Source organism: Oncorhynchus keta, chromosome 27 (assembly GCF_023373465.1).
Source record: "Oncorhynchus keta strain PuntledgeMale-10-30-2019 chromosome 27, Oket_V2, whole genome shotgun sequence".
In the NCBI taxonomy this organism is placed as follows: domain Eukaryota; kingdom Metazoa; phylum Chordata; class Actinopteri; order Salmoniformes; family Salmonidae; genus Oncorhynchus; species Oncorhynchus keta.
Window position 1 is genome coordinate 2,424,673 of NC_068447.1, and position 19,781 is coordinate 2,444,453.

The 19,781-nt window shown below is 48.6% G+C and overlaps 1 protein-coding gene across 1 annotated transcript in view; it reads right to left on the reverse strand.

Annotated features, from left to right (window-relative positions):
* The window catches only part of LOC127912603 (plexin-B1-like), an 80,775-nt gene extending 64,726 nt beyond the window's left edge, over nt 1-16,049 (reverse strand). Inside the window, exons 1-6 of the mRNA XM_052482620.1 lie at nt 15,966-16,049; nt 13,708-14,361; nt 13,266-13,394; nt 10,321-10,421; nt 9,799-9,991; nt 7,675-7,837 (exon numbers count right to left, since the gene is read on the reverse strand). Coding sequence (XP_052338580.1) covers nt 7,675-7,837; nt 9,799-9,991; nt 10,321-10,421; nt 13,266-13,394; nt 13,708-14,361; nt 15,966-16,049 — 1,324 coding nt within the window. The remainder of the gene's footprint in view (nt 1-7,674; nt 7,838-9,798; nt 9,992-10,320; nt 10,422-13,265; nt 13,395-13,707; nt 14,362-15,965) is intronic.
* Nucleotides 16,050-19,781: the final 3,732 nt, after the last annotated feature.

The following is a 19,781-nucleotide window of genomic DNA, read 5'->3' on the forward strand; positions in this document are numbered from 1 at the left end:
CAAACCATGTAATCCATTTTAGAATAAGGCGTGTACCTCCCGCATCAGAAGGGCGTGTACCTCCCGCATCAGAGGGGCGTGTACCTCCCGCATCAGAGGGGCGTGTACCTCCATCAGAGGGGCGTGTACCTCCATCAGAGGGGCGTGTACCTCCCTCATCAGTGTAGTCAGGCTCAGAAGCTGATCTCACAGTGACATCAACAAAGAAGCACTTTACCCTCTGCCTGAAATTCTATGATTTCTGAGAAAAGAACTGATGATCATATGATGAATGCGATTGGCTGTTTGGGATGAAAGATGGCTCTGCAATGAGGTTAGTGGAAGAACAGCATCGTTGAACCGCTTTCTGACCTAGTCTGCTATTCTGTGTTGGTTTTTTTTTTCTTTACGCTGATCTTAACTTTCTTACATAAATGGTCTAGCATACAGGCAGTTATGCAAATCTGTGGACACCAGTCAAGATTTTGACGGCATTGTTAAGAAAAATAGACTTCAAGGACAAAACTCAATGCTGCAATGATGAAAACGTCGGGAGAAAAACCCATCTAAAAACTAAACCAAAAAGTTCCGCACCAAATGATCCTGAAAAATAAATGGTATTTTCTGTCGTCAGTCAAAGCCTCTTCAAGGAGCCTTCCGACTGCTGGTCTTGTATATTGGAGATACCTTGGTGAGATCCGCCCCCTGAAAACACTCAGACACTTGACTCCCTACCCCAAATGGTGAACTACAAAATGTGGCTCATGCGCACAGTGCAATAGCTCTATAAAAACATCCTTCTTCAGACACCCACATACAGGTCGAAAGATCCCTGTTAGGGGCATCATCTCTTGCAAGACCAAGGGAGTGATCTATCTCATCACCTGTTCATGTGGGGAAAAGCCTACGTAGGACAAACGAAAAGACAATTAGCATAGCTGAACACCGCAGCTCAATCAGGTGCAGGAACATTGACTGTCCAGTAGCAGCTCACTTTGTTGAAGCTAACCGTCCCATCTCCTCCCTCAAACACACAGGCGTTGAGCTTGTTGCCTCCTCACCAAGGAGGAAACATCGAGATCCTCCTACTACAAAGGGAGGCTTACTGGATATCCTTCCTAAAAACATTGCCCCCTAGTGGTCTGAATATTGACTTTGATCTCAGGCCCTTCTTATAACCAATTATTTTTTCCTGTGAACAGGTAAATGAATGTATTCTTTCACCCAATTTGTTCCCCTGTTGATGAAAACATTGCCCCCTAGTGGTCTGAATATTGACTGTTGATGATGCTCATTATACATTATGGTTGAACCAAAAGATTACATGGATTTTTTTGATATTGGAAACATTTATAAATATTTATTTTATTTAATATTTATATAGGTGATGACTGAAATTAAACAATAATGCTAATGCTAACAATGGCATAATATATTAAATATGCTGTGGGCTATTGCCTTTTAACAGTTTCACTCAATTAATTTTGATCAACCTAGCAATTATGACACAGCCCTCACTATAGTCAACATAACCTGCTTCAAGCATTCATGACCCTGAAGAAGGATATATTATACAGACGTGTAACTTCTTCTGGTGTCCTTTGACAGCTCTTTGGTCTTGGCCATAGTGGAGTTTGGAGTGTGACTGTTTGAGGTTGTGGACAGGTGTCTTTTATACTGATAACAAGTTCAAACAGGTGCCATTAATACAGGTAACGAGTGGAGGACAGAGGAGACTCTTAAAGAAGAAGTTACAGGTCTGTGAGAGCCAGAAATCTTGCTTGTTTGCAGGTGACCAAATACTTATTTTCCACCATAATTTGCAAATAAGTTCATTAAAAATCCTACAATGTGATTTTCTGGATTTTCTTTCTCATTTTGTCTGTCATAGTTGAAGTGTACCTATGATGAAAATTACAGGCCTCTCTTCTTTTTAAGTGGGAGAACTTGGTGGCTGACTAAATACTTTTTTGCCCCACTGTATATACATACACACACAAACGTCATTCCCCCACACACACACAGTTGAAGTGGGAAGTTTACATACACCCTAGCCAAATACATTTAAACTCAGTTTTTCACCATTCCTGACATGTAATCCTAGTAACAATTCCCTGTCTTAGGTCAGTTAGGATCACCACTTTATTTTAAGAATGTGAAATGTCAGAATAATAAGTAGAGAGAGTGATTTATTTCAGCTTTTATTTCTTTCATCACACTCCCAGTGGGTCAGAAGTTTACATACTCTCAAATAGTATCTGGTAGCATTGCCTTTAAATTTAATCTCCATTTGGCCAATCAGAACATCCCTCTATCTTCTTGTTTCTTGCTTACATGCAAAAAGTCAAACAGGAAGTACCAGTGACGCGCTTACAGAAGTGGTCCGTTCTCTGGAGCAGTGAAAACGCGTTCTCTGGATGTGGTGAATCACACTTCACCATCTGGCAGTCCGAAGGACAAATGTGGGATAAGGCGGATGCCATAAGAAAGCTACCTTCCCCAATGCATAGTGCCAACTGTAAAGTTTGGTGGAGGAGGAATATTGGTCTGGGGCTGTTTTTCATGGTTCAGGCCCCTTAGTTCCAGTGAAGGGAAATCTAAACGCTACAGCATACAATGACATTCTAGATGATTCTGTCCCTCCAACTTTGTGGCAACAGTTTGGGGGATGGCCCTTTCTGGTTTCAGCATGATAATGCCCCTGTGCACCAAGCGAGGTCCATACAGAACTGGTTTGTCGATATCAGTGTGGAAGAACTTGACTGGCCCGCACAGAGCAATGACCTCAATCCTGACGAAAACATTTGGGATTAATTACAATGCAGAACGGCGAGCCAGGCCTAATCACCGAAAATTAGTACCCGACCTCACTAATTCTCTTGTGTCTGAATGGGAAGTCCCTACAGCAATGTTCCAACATCTAGTGGAAAGCCTTCCGAGAAGAGTGGAGGCTGTTAGCAGCAATGTTCCAACATCTAGTAGAAAGCCTTCCGAGAAGAGTGGAGGCTGTTATAGCAGCAATGTTCCAACATCTAGTGGAAAGCCTTCCCAGAAGAGTGGAGGCTGTTATAGCAGCAATGTTCCAACATCTAGTAGAAAGCCTTCCGAGAAGAGTGGAGGCTGTTATAGCAGCAATGTTCATAAATCTAGTGGAAAGCCTTCCCAGAAGAGTGGAGGCTGTTATAGCAGCAATGTTCCAACATCTAGTGGAAAGCCTTCCCAGAAGACTGGAGGCTGTTATAGCAGCAATGTTCCTAAATCTAGTGGAAAGCCTTCCCAGAAGAGTGGAGGCTGTTATAGCAGCAATGTTCCAACATCTAGTGGAAAGCCTTCCCAGAAGAGTGGAGGCTGTTATAGCAGCAATGTTCATAAATCTAGTGGAAAGCCTTCCCAGAAGAGTGGAGGCTGTTATAGCAGCAATGTTCCAACATCTAGTAGAAAGCCTTCCGAGAAGAGTGGAGGCTGTTAGCAGCAATGTTCCAACATCTAGTAGAAAGCCTTCCGAGAAGAGTGGAGGCTGTTATAGCAGCAATGTTCCAACATCTAGTGGAAAGCCTTCCCAGAAGAGTGGAGGCTGTTATAGCAGCAATGTTCCAACATCTAGTAGAAAGCCTTCCGAGAAGAGTGGAGGCTGTTATAGCAGCAATGTTCATAAATCTAGTGGAAAGCCTTCCCAGACGAGTGGAGGCTGTTATAGCAGCAATGTTCCAACATCTAGTGGAAAGCCTTCCCAGAAGACTGGAGGCTGTTATAGCAGCAATGTTCCTAAATCTAGTGGAAAGCCTTCCCAGAAGAGTGGAGGCTGTTATAGCAGCAATGTTCCAACATCTAGTGGAAAGCCTTCCCAGAAGAGTGGAGGCTGTTATAGCAGCAATGTTCATAAATCTAGTGGAAAGCCTTCCCAGAAGAGTGGAGGCTGTTATAGCAGCAATGTTCCAACATCTAGTGGAAAGCCTTCCCAGAAGAGTGGAGGCTGTTATAGCAGCAATGTTCCAACATCTAGTAGAAAGCCTTCCGAGAAGAGTGGAGGCTGTTATAGCAGCAATGTTCATAAATCTAGTGGAAAGCCTTCCCAGAAGAGTGGAGGCTGTTATAGCAGCAATGTTCCAACATCTAGTGGAAAGCCTTCCCAGAAGACTGGAGGCTGTTATAGCAGCAATGTTCCTAAATCTAGTGGAAAGCCTTCCCAGAAGAGTGGAGGCTGTTATAGCAGCAATGTTCCAACATCTAGTGGAAAGCCTTCCCAGAAGAGTGGAGGCTGTTATAGCAGCAATGTTCATAAATCTAGTGGAAAGCCTTCCCAGAAGAGTGGAGGCTGTTATAGCAGCAATGTTCCAACATCTAGTGGAAAGCCTTCCCAGAAGACTGGAGGCTGTTATAGCAGCAATGTTCCTAAATCTAGTGGAAAGCCTTCCCAGAAGAGTGGAGGCTGTTATAGCAGCAATGTTCATAAATCTAGTGGAAAGCCTTCCCAGAAGAGTGGAGGCTGTTATAGCAGCAATGTTCATAAATCTAGTGGAAAGCCTTCCCAGAAGAGTGGAGGCTGTTATAGCAGCAATGTTCCAACATCTAGTAGAAAGCCTTCCGAGAAGAGTGGAGGCTGTTAGCAGCAATGTTCCAACATCTAGTAGAAAGCCTTCCGAGAAGAGTGGAGGCTGTTATAGCAGCAATGTTCCAACATCTAGTGGAAAGCCTTCCCAGAAGACTGGAGGCTGTTATAGCAGCAATGTTCATAAATCTAGTGGAAAGCCTTCCCAGAAGAGTGGAGGCTGTTATAGCAGCAATGTTCCAACATCTAGTGGAAAGCCTTCCCAGAAGAGTGGAGGCTGTTATAGCAGCAATGTTCCAACATCTAGTAGAAAGCCTTCCGAGAAGAGTGGAGGCTGTTATAGCAGCAATGTTCATAAATCTAGTGGAAAGCCTTCCCAGAAGAGTGGAGGCTGTTATAGCAGCAATGTTCCAACATCTAGTGGAAAGCCTTCCCAGAAGACTGGAGGCTGTTATAGCAGCAATGTTCCTAAATCTAGTGGAAAGCCTTCCCAGAAGAGTGGAGGCTGTTATAGCAGCAATGTTCCAACATCTAGTGGAAAGCCTTCCCAGAAGAGTGGAGGCTGTTATAGCAGCAATGTTCATAAATCTAGTGGAAAGCCTTCCCAGAAGAGTGGAGGCTGTTATAGCAGCAATGTTCCAACATCTAGTGGAAAGCCTTCCCAGAAGACTGGAGGCTGTTATAGCAGCAATGTTCCTAAATCTAGTGGAAAGCCTTCCCAGAAGAGTGGAGGCTGTTATAGCAGCAATGTTCCAACATCTAGTGGAAAGCCTTCCCAGAAGAGTGGAGGCTGTTATAGCAGCAATGTTCATAAATCTAGTGGAAAGCCTTCCCAGAAGAGTGGAGGCTGTTATAGCAGCAATGTTCCAACATCTAGTAGAAAGCCTTCCGAGAAGAGTGGAGGCTGTTAGCAGCAATGTTCCAACATCTAGTAGAAAGCCTTCCGAGAAGAGTGGAGGCTGTTATAGCAGCAATGTTCCAACATCTAGTGGAAAGCCTTCCCAGAAGACTGGAGGCTGTTATAGCAGCAATGTTCATAAATCTAGTGGAAAGCCTTCCCAGAAGAGTGGAGGCTGTTATAGCAGCAATGTTCCAACATCTAGTGGAAAGCCTTCCCAGAAGAGTGGAGGCTGTTATAGCAGCAATGTTCCAACATCTAGTAGAAAGCCTTCCGAGAAGAGTGGAGGCTGTTATAGCAGCAATGTTCATAAATCTAGTGGAAAGCCTTCCCAGAAGAGTGGAGGCTGTTATAGCAGCAATGTTCCAACATCTAGTGGAAAGCCTTCCCAGAAGACTGGAGGCTGTTATAGCAGCAATGTTCCTAAATCTAGTGGAAAGCCTTCCCAGAAGAGTGGAGGCTGTTATAGCAGCAATGTTCCAACATCTAGTGGAAAGCCTTCCCAGAAGAGTGGAGGCTGTTATAGCAGCAATGTTCATAAATCTAGTGGAAAGCCTTCCCAGAAGAGTGGAGGCTGTTATAGCAGCAATGTTCCAACATCTAGTGGAAAGCCTTCCCAGAAGAGTGGAGGCTGTTATAGCAGCAATGTTCCAACATCTAGTGGAAAGCCTTCCCAGAAGGGTGGAGGCTGTTATAGCAGCAATGTTCCTAAATCTAGTGGAAAGCCTTCCCAGAAGAGTGGAGGCTGTTATAGCAGCAATGTTCCAACATCTAGTGGAAAGCCTTCCCAGAAGAGTGGAGGCTGTTATAGCAGCAATGTTCCAACATCTAGTGGAAAGCCTTCCCAGAAGAGTGGAGGCTGTTATAGCAGCAATGTTCCAACATCTAGTGGAAAGCCTTCCCAGAAGAGTGGAGGCTGTTATAGCAGCAATGTTCATAAATCTAGTGGAAAGCCTTCCCAGAAGAGTGGAGGCTGTTATAGCAGCAATGTTCCAACATCTAGTGGAAAGCCTTCCCAGAAGAGTGGAGGCTGTTATAGCAGCAATGTTCCAACATCTAGTGGAAAGCCTTCCCAGAAGGGTGGAGGCTGTTATAGCAGCAATGTTCCTAAATCTAGTGGAAAGCCTTCCCAGAAGAGTGGAGGCTGTTATAGCAGCAATGTTCCTAAATCTAGTGGAAAGCCTTCCCAGAAGAGTGGAGGCTGTTATAGCAGCAAAGGGGGGGACCAACTCCATATTAATACCCATGATTTTGGAATGAGAAGTTCGACGAGCAGCTGTCCACATACTTTCGGTCATGTAGTGTATCTATATCTTGAACGTACCGTAATTCCCGGACTATAAGCCGCTACTTTATTCCCACGCTTTGAACCTCGCGGGTTTATACAATGAGGCGGCTAATTCATGGATTTTTCCCGCTTTCACAAGATTCATGCCGCCAAAAAACTGAGCACCGTCACATAATGTGACGTAAAACCGAGCGCTCTCAAACTTCCCATCATTCTGATTTACGGTAGTCATTTTGTCACCATCATCATGGCAAAGACACGGAGAAATGCATATGATGCAGCTTTCAAGTTGAAGGCGATCGATCTGGCTGTTGGAAAAGGAAATAGAGCTGCTGCACGGGAGCTTGGCCTTAATGAGTCGATGATAAGACGTTGGAAACAGCAGCGTGAGGAACTGACTCAGTGCAGAAAGACACCTGCGGCTTATAGACATGTTTCAATGTACCGGTAGGCACCTGGCTTATAGACATGTTTCAATGTACCGGTAGGCACCTGGCTTATAGACATGTTTCAATGTACCGGTAGGCACCTGGCTTATAGACATGTTTCAATGTACCGGTAGGCACCTGGCTTATAGACATGTTTCAATGTACCAGTAGGCACCTGTGGCTTATAGACATGTTTCAATGTACCGGTAGGCACCTGGCTTATTTATGTACAAAATACATATTTTTTAATAATTCAGTGGGTGTGGTTTATATTCAGATGCGCTTAATAGTCCAGCAATTAAGGTTACTTTTGGTCATGTAGTGTATGTTCTAACTAGGTAAACTACATGACCAACATACTCAAAACGGATCAAAGTAAATCTAGTCATGTGATAACCTGGCTGTCTCGGACTAAGTCCGTCATGGTATTGTATCTCAACAAGACTAACCTGGATAAATAATCAAACGTATAAAAATAAAAAGATTTACAGATATATTTTTATATAAAACTTTAAATAAAATGTCCGCTTACCACTTCCTGGTGGGCTGGGTGGGAGGAGCTCAGGCAGGGGTGATTGACAGGTTATGGTGGTTCCCGTAACGACGGCTGGTTGAGGGGCGAGGGTTCCAAAGGAGCAGGATAGAGACTCCTCCTCCTCTGACAGGGTGGGCAGCAGGGCCACAACAAGAGAAACCTGGGAGAGGAAACAACAAGGAACTTTAACTCAACTATGTTTGGAGTATCCTGAAGGAAAAGGGCCTTTTTCTTCTCAGTCAGTCTCAACCGGTTTCTACATAATCATCTCATGCCATGTTTTTACTCCATTGATAAATATTTTTAGTAAAAACAAGGTATGAGTTGATATGTCGTTGTATTGATTGACTAGAGAAGTTACCTGGTTTGTCAGGTCTTAATGAGACACTGATTTTCCTGAATCAAGAACAGCAATTAGAGGAACAATATTTGGAGTTCCCCGAATTTATTCAATACTATATTGCCACAGTTCACCCACCTGAGTCACTATACTGCCACAGTTCACCCACCTGAGTCACTATACTGCCACAGTTCACCCACCTGAGTCACTATACTGCCACAGTTCACCCACCTGAGTCTCTATACTGCCACAGTTCACCCACCTGAGTCACTATACTGCCACAGTTCACCCACCTGAGTCACTATACTGCCACAGTTCACCCACCTGAGTCACTATACTGCCACAGTTCACCCACCTGAGTCACTATACTGCCACAGTTCACCCACCTGAGTCACTATACTGCCACAGTTCACCCACCTGAGTCACTATACTGCCACAGTTCACCCACCTGAGTCTCTATACTGCCACAGTTCACCCACCTGAGTCACTATACTGCCACAGTTCACCCACCTGAGTCACTATACTGCCACAGTTCACCCACCTGAGTCACTATACTGCCACAGTTCACCCACCTGAGTCACTATACTGCCACAGTTCACCCACCTGAGTCACTATACTGCCACAGTTCACCCACCTGAGTCACTATACTGCCACAGTTCACCCACCTGAGTCTCTATACTGCCACAGTTCACCCACCTGAGTCTCTATACTGCCACAGTTCACCCACCTGAGTCTCTATACTGCCACAGTTCACCCACCTGAGTCACTATACTGCCACAGTTCACCCACCTGAGTCTCTATACTGACACAGTTCACCCACCTGAGTCTCTATACTGCCACAGTTCACCCACCTGAGTCTCTATACTGCCACAGTTCACCCACCTGAGTCACTATACTGCCACAGTTCACCCACCTGAGTCACTATACTGCCACAGTTCACCCACCTGAGTCACTATACTGCCACAGTTCACCCACCTGAGTCACTATACTGCCACAGTTCACCCACCTGAGTCACTATACTGCCACAGTTCACCCACCTGAGTCACTATACTGCCACAGTTCACCCACCTGAGTCTCTATACTGCCACAGTTCACCCACCTGAGTCACTATACTGCCACAGTTCACCCACCTGAGTCACTATACTGCCACAGTTCACCCACCTGAGTCACTATACTGCCACAGTTCACCCACCTGAGTCACTATACTGCCACAGTTCACCCACCTGAGTCACTATACTGCCACAGTTCACCCACCTGAGTCACTATACTGCCACAGTTCACCCACCTGAGTCACTATACTGCCACAGTTCACCCACCTGAGTCTCTATACTGCCACAGTTCACCCACCTGAGTCTCTATACTGCCACAGTTCACCCACCTGAGTCACTATACTGCCACAGTTCACCCACCTGAGTCACTATACTGCCACAGTTCACCCACCTGAGTCACTATACTGCCACAGTTCACCCACCTGAGTCTCTATACTGCCACAGTTCACCCACCTGAGTCACTATACTGCCACAGTTCACCCACCTGAGTCACTATACTGCCACAGTTCACCCACCTGAGTCACTATACTGCCACAGTTCCCCCACCTGAGTCACTATACTGCCACAGTTCCCCCACCTGAGTCACTATACTGCCACAGTTCACCCACCTGAGTCACTATACTGCCACAGTTCACCCACCTGAGTCACTATACTGCCATAGTTCCCCCACCTGAGTCTCTATACTGCCACAGTTCCCCCACCTGAGTCTCTATACTGCCACAGTTCACCCACCTGAGTCTCCTCCTCTCTGCTTTGGATGGCAGGCTCCAAGCTCTGGACAGTCACACACTGGTTGGCAGGCTGGCTGGCAGGCTGGTTGGCAGGCTGGTTGGCAGGCTGGTTGGCAGGCTGGTTGGCAGGCTGGTAGCTCCACAGCCAGTGGTTGGCTTGACCCTCACGACTACACTCCATTCGACGACTACATCTGAATAAAAGAAATATAAACACAGATTACCATGGAGACAGCAGAGACTGTGTTCTAGTCTGGTTGTTAACACAGATTACCATGGAGACAGCAGAGACTGTGTTCTAGTCTGGTTGTTAACACAGATTACCATGGAGACAGCAGAGACTGTGTTCTGGTCTGGTTGTTAACACAGATTACCATGGAGACAGCAGAGACTGTGTTCTGGATCTGGTTGTTAACACAGGTTACCATGGAGACAGCAGAGACTGTGTTCTGGTCTGGTTTATCCACTGTGGTACCAATAAGATAGGTGATGCAGAAATGTGTTTTGTGTGGGTGTACAGTACCTTCCCTCCAGGACACACCAGCCACAGTGAGGGTCTCTGACAGACAGACAGGACTGGCAGTCAGGCTGCTGTTCACACTGAGATACAGACACCTTGGACACCTGAGAGAGAGACAGATTAGTTCTCTACATTATCAACTCTACAGATCTCAAGTCAAGATAAGACAAAAGACATCAGGTCTGTTATCCACATGGAACTAAAAGACATCAGGTCTGTTATCCACATGGAACTAAAAGACATCAGGTCTGTTATCCACATGGAACTAAAAGACATCAGGTCTGTTATCCACATGGAACTAAAAGACATCAGGTCTGTTATCCACATGGAGCTAAAAGACATCAGGTCTGTTATCCACATGGAACTAAAAGACATCATGTCTGTTATCCACATGGAACTAAAAGACATCATGTCTGTTAACACATGGAACCATGGAAAAGACATCATGTCTGTTATCCACATGGAACTAAAAGACATCAGGTCTGTTATTCACATGGAGCTAAAAGACATCAGGTCTGTTATCCACATGGAGCTAAAAGACATCAGGTCTGTTATCCACATGGAACTAAAAGACATCAGGTCTGTTATCCACATGGAACTAAAAGACATCAGGTCTGTTATCCACATGGAGCTAAAAGACATCAGGTCTGTTATCCAGACATGGAACTAAAAGACATCAGGTCTGTTATATCAACCACATGGAACTACAAAAGACATCAGGTCTGTTATCCACATGGAACTAAAAGACATCAGGTCTGTTATCCACATGGAACTAAAAGACATCAGGTCTGTTATCCACATGGAACTAAAAGACATCAGGTCTATTATCCACATGGAACTAAAAGACATCAGGTCTGTTATCCACATGGAACTAAAAGACATCAGGTCTGTTATCCACATGGAACTAAAAGACATCAGGTCTGTTATCCACATGGAACTAAAAGACATCAGGTCTGTTATCCACATGGAACTAAAAGACATCAGGTCTGTTATCCACATGGAACTAAAAGACATCAGGTCTGTTATCCACATGGAACTAAAAGACATCAGGTCTGTTATCCACATGGAACTAAAAGACATCAGGTCTGTTATCCACATGGAACTAAAAGACATCAGGTCTGTTATCCACATGGAGCTAAAAGACATCAGGTCTGTTATCCACATGGAACTAAAAGACATCAGGTCTGTTATCCACATGGAACTAAAAGACATCAGGTCTGTTATCCACATGGAACTAAAAGACATCAGGTCTGTTATCCACATGGAGCTAAAAGACATCAGGTCTGTTATCCACATGGAACTAAAAGACATCAGGTCTGTTATCCACATGGAACTAAAAGACATCAGGTCTGTTATCCACATGGAACTAAAAGACATCAGGTCTGTTATCCACATGGAACTAAAAGACATCAGGTCTGTTATCCACATGGAGCTAAAAGACATCAGGTCTGTTATCCACATGGAACTAAAAGACATCAGGTCTGTTATCCACATGGAACTAAAAGACATCAGGTCTGTTATCCACATGGAACTAAAAGACATCAGGTCTGTTATCCACATGGAACTAAAAGACATCAGGTCTGTTATCCACATGGAACTAAAAGACATCAGGTCTGTTATCCACATGGAGCTAAAAGACATCAGGTCTGTTATCCACATGGAACTAAAAGACATCAGGTCTGTTATCCACATGGAACTAAAAGACATCAGGTCTGTTATCCACATGGAACTAAAAGACATCAGGTCTGTTATCCACATGGAACTAAAAGACATCAGGTCTGTTATCCACATGGAACTAAAAGACATCAGGTCTGTTATCCACATGGAACTAAAAGACATCAGGTCTGTTATCCACATGGAACTAAAAGACATCATGTCTGTTATCCACATGGAACTAAAAGACATCATGTCTGTTATCCACATGGAACTAAAAGACATCAGGTCTGTTATTCACATGGAGCTAAAAGACATCAGGTCTGTTATCCACATGGAGCTAAAAGACATCAGGTCTGTTATCCACATGGAGCTAAAAGACATCAGGTCTGTTATCCACATGGAACTAAAAGACATCAGGTCTGTTATCCACATGGAGCTAAAAGACATCAGGTCTGTTATCCACATGGAACTAAAAGACATCAGGTCTGTTATCCACATGGAACTAAAAGACATCAGGTCTGTTATCCACATGGAACTAAAAGACATCAGGTCTGTTATCCACATGGAACTAAAAGACATCAGGTCTGTTATCCACATGGAACTAAAAGACACCAGGTCTGTTATCCACATGGAACTAAAAGACATCAGGTCTGTTATCCACATGGAACTAAAAGACATCAGGTCTGTTATCCACATGGAACTAAAAGACATCAGGTCTGTTATCCACATGGAACTAAAAGACACCAGGTCTGTTATCCACATGGAACTAAAAGACATCAGGTCTGTTATCCACATGGAACTAAAAGACATCAGGTCTGTTATCCACATGGAACTAAAAGACATCAGGTCTGTTATCCACATGGAACTAAAAGACACCAGGTCTGTTATCCACATGGAACTAAAAGACATCAGGTCTGTTATCCACATGGAACTAAAAGACATCAGGTCTGTTATCCACATGGAACTAAAAGACATCAGGTCTGTTATCCACATGGAACTAAAAGACACCAGGTCTGTTATCCACATGGAGCTAAACGACATCAGGTCTGTTAGTGTGTGGAGAAAAGTAAAAACACAAATAAATACATTAAATAGTCTGAGACATTTTCCAAATGGCAAAACTAAGAGATATTTTCCTGAACTTTCTGGACTAAAAACACTGTCTAATCTCCTGGACTAAAAGCACTGGGCTATGGTAGCTAGTGGTACTGAGGGGATAGGGTCTACCTTGCCGTTAGTGAGGATATAGGGGGGCTAAGGGTTAGGGTCTAAGCGTAGGGGATAAGGTCTACCTTGCCGTCAGTGAGGACGTAGACATTCTGTCCAGACTGGTCCAGTAGTAGGTCAGCGTTGACTGGACTGTCCTGGTCCACCAATACACTCTGATACAACGTCCCTGTTGTGTCAGGCTGGAGAAATACCTGACCGGAGAAACAAGGACAATATTTACTCTCTCTTTCACACACAAATGCATGTACACAGTCATATCTCAATGGACTGGTGTTGGTGTGTATCGCATCATTGGGCAGAGATGGAAGAGGAAGTGAGACATCCCACTGCTCAGCTCAGCGTGTTCGGATGAAAATCTGTTGCCATTAGATGTAGTCTAGAGGGGAAAGAAACGCACACCTATTTAGGTGAGGTGCTAGCTAGTGGAGTAGAACACTTAACATAAAGGAGAGCAGGGCCTCCCAGGTGGGAGGTCACGTTACCGAGCTCGAGTCGTCGGCTCACGTTACAGAGCTCGAGTCGTCGGCTCACGTTACCTAGCTCGAGTCGTCGGCTCACGTTACAGAGCTCGAGTCGTCGGCTCACGTTACCTAGCTCGAGTCGTCGGCTCACGTTACAGAGCTCGAGTCGTCGGCTCACGTTACAGAGCTCGAGTCGTCGGCTCACGTTACAGAGCTCGAGTCGGCTCACGTTACAGAGCTCGAGTCGTCGGCTCACGTTACAGAGCTCAAGTCGTCGGCTCACGTTACAGAGCTCGAGTCGTCGGCTCACGTTACCGAGCTCGAGTCGTCGGCTCACGTTACAGAGCTCGAGTCGTCGGCTCACGTTACAGAGCTCGAGTCGTCGGCTCACGTTACCGAGCTCGAGTCGTCGGCTCACGTTACAGAGCTCGAGTCGTCGGCTCACGTTACCTAGCTCGAGTCGTCGGCTCACGTTACCTAGCTCGAGTCGTCGGCTCACGTTACAGAGCTCGAGTCGTCGGCTCACGTTACAGAGCTCGAGTCGTCGGCTCACGTTACAGAGCTCGAGTCGTCGGCTCACGTTACAGAGCTCGAGTCGTCGGCTCACGTTACAGAGCTCGAGTCGTCGGCTCACGTTACAGAGCTCGAGTCGTCGGCTCACGTTACAGAGCTCGAGTCGTCGGCTCACGTTACCTAGCTAGAGTCGTCGGCTCACGTTACAGAGCTAGAGTCGGCTCACGTTACAGAGCTAGAGTCGTCGGCTCACGTTACAGAGCTCGAGTCGTCGGCTCACGTTACAGAGCTCGAGTCGTCTCACGTTACCGAGCTCGAGTCGGCTCACGTTACAGAGCTCGAGTCGTCGGCTCACGTTACAGAGCTCGAGTCGTCGGCTCACGTTACAGAGCTCGAGTCGTCGGCTCACGTTACCTAGCTCGAGTCGTCGGCTCACGTTACCTAGCTCGAGTCGTCGGCTCACGTTACAGAGCTCGAGTCGGCTCACGTTACAGAGCTCGAGTCGGCTCACGTTACAGAGCTCGAGTCGGCTCACGTTACAGAGCTAGAGTCGGCTCACGTTACCTAGCTAGAGTCGGCTCACGTTACAGAGCTCGAGTCGGCTCACGTTACAGAGCTCGAGTCGGCTCACGTTACAGAGCTAGAGTCGGCTCACGTTACAGAGCTAGAGTCGGCTCACGTTACAGAGCTCGAGTCGGCTCACGTTACAGAGCTAGAGTCGTCGGCTCACGTTACAGAGCTAGAGTCGGCTCACGTTACAGAGCTAGAGTCGGCTCACGTTACCGAGCTCGAGTCGTCAGCTCACGTTACAGAGCTAGAGTCGGCTCACGTTACCGAGCTAGAGTCGGCTCACTTTACCGAGCTAGAGTCGGCTCACGTTACAGAGCTAGAGTCGGCTCACGTTACCTAGCTCGAGTCGGCTCACTTTACCGAGCTAGAGTCGGCTCACTTTACCGAGCTAGAGTCGGCTCACGTTACAGAGCTAGAGTCGGCTCACGTTACCTAGCTCGAGTCGGCTCACGTTACCGAGCTAGAGTCGGCTCACGTTACAGAGCTAGAGTCGGCTCACGTTACAGAGCTAGAGTCGGCTCACGTTACAGAGCTAGAGTCGGCTCGTGTTTCCTCAATAGGTGGCTATCAGCAGAGTCAGTGCTAATAAGAAAAGAGTTGTGGCATTAAACAAGATACTCTTTGAAGAAGTAGGTTTTCAGAAGTTTTCCGGACACTACAACCAAAGATGCTGTATGAATTAAGATCTCAGGCCCCTTTAACATTGAAAAAAAGAAAATAGCCAGTTCCTGTCTACTTAAGGGGGTGGCTCTCCCATAGACAACAATATGATAGCAGCTGGATCTGGTCTACTTTGTTCATTGACTGTTATTGAAACAGAAGAAGAAGAAGAAAAAAAAACGAGGGAGTTGGATGTCTCACTTCCTCTTCCATCTCTGATTAGAACACTTCATATTTTGTAATTCCGTACATTTGTAACAGTATATTCGAGGAGCTTGGCATGGAGATACACAGATCTCAGTAATGTAACAAATGTTTTCCTACCCCCCATGGCACTACTATCCTATGGGCCCCTGTAAAGAAATGTAGGGAATAGGTGCCATTTGGCACACAACCCTCCTCACAGTGCTGGCCCACAATGCACTGCACATGACATTCCCTCTGGGGCCAGTAACCAATCAGCAGTCAGAACATGTCCTACTGTGTTGCCTTCGGACATCACACACACACACCTCCTGCGTTAGGAGAAGCTGGTGTAATTCGATCCCCTTCTGTTACCCCTTCCGCCCCGGGGTAAGACGCCTCCGCGCTAGATACAAACACAAACCACCGCGATGTGGACACGTGATCCACCCCTCCCATATTATCCGCCTCTTACCCAGGATGCACAGCTTGTGCCCAAAACACTGACAGACTGCTCTACACATGCCACAGGCACATCAATACAATCACTATTTACATACACATCAACATTATTAGGGAGACCTGGCTGGGAATATCTTGCAATGAAAACCACTAGGAAAGTTTTTATGTTGGAATTACATGGGGGCTAGGGAAGGCCGGGCACCCCACCCCCACAACCAATCAATCGGGCACCCCACCCCCACAACCAATCAATCGGGCACCCCACAACCAACCAATCGGGCACCCCACAACCAACCAATCGGGCACCCCACAACCAAAACCAACCAATCGGGCACCCCACAACCAATCGGGCACACCACCCCCACCCACAATTTAGACCAGTGTCCATTGGGCTGTGGCTGTGTGTATGTGTGTGTGTGTATGTGGCTGTGTGTGTGTGTGGCTGTGTGTGTGATTAGGGAGTGTGTCGTTAGTGTGTGTGTGTGTGATTAGTGTGTGTGTGTGTGTGTGTGTGTGTGTGTGTGTGTGTGTGTGTGTGTGTGTGTGTGTGTGTGTGTGTGTGTGTGTGTGTGTGTGTGTATCTATCCTGAGGACGAGCAGGCAGCACTAGGAATTGTGGGGCTGAGCAGGATCTGGATTCATCAATAATTCACATTAGCAACATGTTTCATGTTAATTAACTCTCTGTGGAACTGCCTGTTGGAACAGTGGTAGTGGTTTAACACAGTACTAATGAAGAGCTCAGGGGGGGGGGCAGCCGGCCCCGGTTTCTAATGGAGATGGTAGGGGGGGGCAGCCGGCCCCGGTTTCTAATGGAGATGGTAGGGGGCAGCCGGCCCCGGTTTCTAATGGAGATGGTAGGGGGGGGCAGCCGGCCCCGGTTTCTAATGGAGATGGTAGGGGGCAGCCGTCCCGGTTTCTAATGGAGATGGTAGGGGGGCAGCCGGCCCCGGTTTCTAATGGAGATGGTAGGGGGCAGCCGGCCCGGTTTCTAATGGAGATGGTGGGGGGGGGCAGCCGGCCCCGGTTTCTAATGGAGATGGTAAGGGGGGGCAGCCGGCCCCGGTTTCTAATGGAGATGGTAGGGGGGGGGCAGCCGGCCCCGGTTTCTAATGGAGATGGTAGGGGGGGGCAGCCGGCCCCGGTTTCTAATGGAGATGGTAGGGGGGGGGGCAGCCGGCCCCGGTTTCTAATGGAGATGGTAGGGGGGCAGCCGGCCCCGGTTTCTAATGGAGATGGTAGGGGGGGGCAGCCGGCCCCGGTTTCTAATGGAGATGGTAGGGGGGGGCAGCCGGCCCCGGTTTCTAATGGAGATGGTAGGGGGCAGCCGGCCCCGGTTTCTAATGGAGATGGTAGGGGGCAGCCGGCCCCGGTTTCTAATGGAGATGGTAGGGGGCAGCCGGCCCGGTTTCTAATGGAGATGGTAGGGGGGCAGCCGGCCCGGTTTCTAATGGAGATGGTAGGGGGCAGCCGGCCCGGTTTCTAATGGAGATGGTAGGGGGGGCAGCCGGCCCGGTTTCTAATGGAGATGGTAGGGGGGGGGCAGCCGGCCCCGGTTTCTAATGGAGATGGTAGGGGGGGGCAGCCGGCCTCGGTTTCTAATGGAGATGGTAAGGGGAGCAGTCGGCCCCGGTTTCTAATGAAGATGGTAGGGGGGGGGCAACCGGCCCCGGTTTCTAATGGAGATGGTAAGGGGGGGCAGCCGGCCCCGGTTTCTAATGGAGATGGTAGGGGGCAGCCGGCCCGGTTTCTAATGGAGATGTTTCTAATGGAGATGGTAGGGGGGCAGCCGGCCTCGGTTTCTAATGGAGATGGAGGGGGCATGCCCGGTTTCTAATGGAGATGGTAGGGGGCAGCCGGCCCGGTTTCTAATGGAGATGGGGGGGGGCAGCCGGCCCCGGTTTCTAATGGAGATGGTAGGGGGGGGCAGCCGGCCCCGGTTTCTAATGGAGATAGAGGGGGAGCCGGCCCCGGTTTCTAATTGAGATGGTAGGGGGGGGCAGCCGGCCCCGGTTTCTAATGGAGATGGTAGGGGGGGGGGCAGCCGGCCCCGGTTTCTAATGGAGATGGTAGGGGGCAGCCGGCCCCGGTTTCTAATGGAGATGGTAGGGGGGCAGCCGGCCCCCCGGTTTCTAATGGAGATGGTAGGGGGGCAGCCGCCCCGGTTTCTAATGGAGATGGTAGGGGGGCAGCCGTCCCGGTTTCTAATGGAGATGGTAGGGGGCAGCCGGCGGTTTCTAATGGAGATGGTAGGGGCAGCCGGCCCCGGTTTCTAATGGAGATGGTAGGGGGGCAGCCGGCCTCGGTTTCTAATGGAGATGGTAAGGGGGGGCAGCCGGCCCCGGTTTCTAATGGAGATGGTAGGGGGCAGCCGGCCCCGGTTTCTAATGGAGATGGTAGGGGGCAGCCGGCCCGGTTTCTAATGGAGATGGTAGGGGGGCAGCCGGCCCGGTTTCTAATGGAGATGGTAGGGGGGCAGCCGGCCCCGGTTTCTAATGGAGATGGTAGGGGGCAGCCGGCCCCGGTTTCTAATGGAGATGGTAGGGGGCAGCCCGCCCCGGTTTCTAATGGAGATGGTAGGGGGCAGCCGGCCCCGGTTTCTAATGGAGATGGTAGGGGGCAGCCGGCCCGGTTTCTAATGGAGATGGTAGGGGGGCAGCCGGCCCCGGTTTCTAATGGAGATGGTAGGGGGCAGCCGGCCTCGGTTTCTAATGGAGATGGTAGGGGGGAGGGGGCAGCCGGCCTCGGTTTCTAATGGAGATGGTAGGGGGGCAGCCGGCCTCGGTCTCTAATGGAGATGGTAGGGGGCAGCCGGCCCGGTTTCTAATGGAGATGGTAGGGGGGCAGCCGGCCTCGGTTTCTAATGGAGATGGTAGGGGGCAGCCGGCCCCGGTTTCTAATGAAAGTAGGGGGGCGGCCCCGGTTTCTAATGGAGATGGTAGGGGGCAGCCCCCGGTTTCTAATGGAGATGGTAGGGGGCAGCCGGCCCGGTTTCTAATGGAGATGAAAGTAGGGGGGGGGCAGCCAGCCCCGGTTTCTAATGGAGATGAAAGTAGGGGGGGGGGCAGCCAGCCCCGGTCTCTAATGGAGATGGTAGGGGGGGGGCAGCCGGCCCCGGTTTCTAATGGAGATGAAAGTAGGGGGGGGGCAGCCAGCCCCGGTTTCTAATGGAGATGGTAGGGGGGGGCAGCCGGCCCCGGTTTCTAATGGAGATGATAGGGGGGGGTGGGCAGCCGGCCCCGGTTTCTAATGAAGATGGTAGGGGGGGGGCAGCCGGCCCCGGTTTCTAATGGAGATGAAAGGAGGGGGAGCAGCCGGCCCCGGTTTCTAATGGAGATGAAAGTAGGGGTGGGCAGCCGGCCCCGGTTTCTAATGGAGATGAAAGTAGGGGGGAGCAGCCGGCCCCGGTTTCTAATGGAGATGAAAGTAGGGGGGCAGCCAGCCCCGGTTTCTAATGGAGATGAAAGTAGGGGGGTCAGCCGGCCCCGGTTTCTAATGGAGATGGTAGGGGGCAGCCGGCCTCGGTTTCTAATGGAGATGGTAGGGCTGGGGCAGCCGGCCCCGGTTTCTAATGGAGATGGTAGGGGGGGCAGCCTGCGGTTTCTAATGGAGATGGTAGGGGGCAACCGGCCCGGTTTCTAATGGAGATGGTAGGGGGCAGCCGGCCCCGGTTTCTAATGGAGATGAAAGTAGGGGGGGGCAGCCGCCCCGGTTTCTAATGGAGATGGT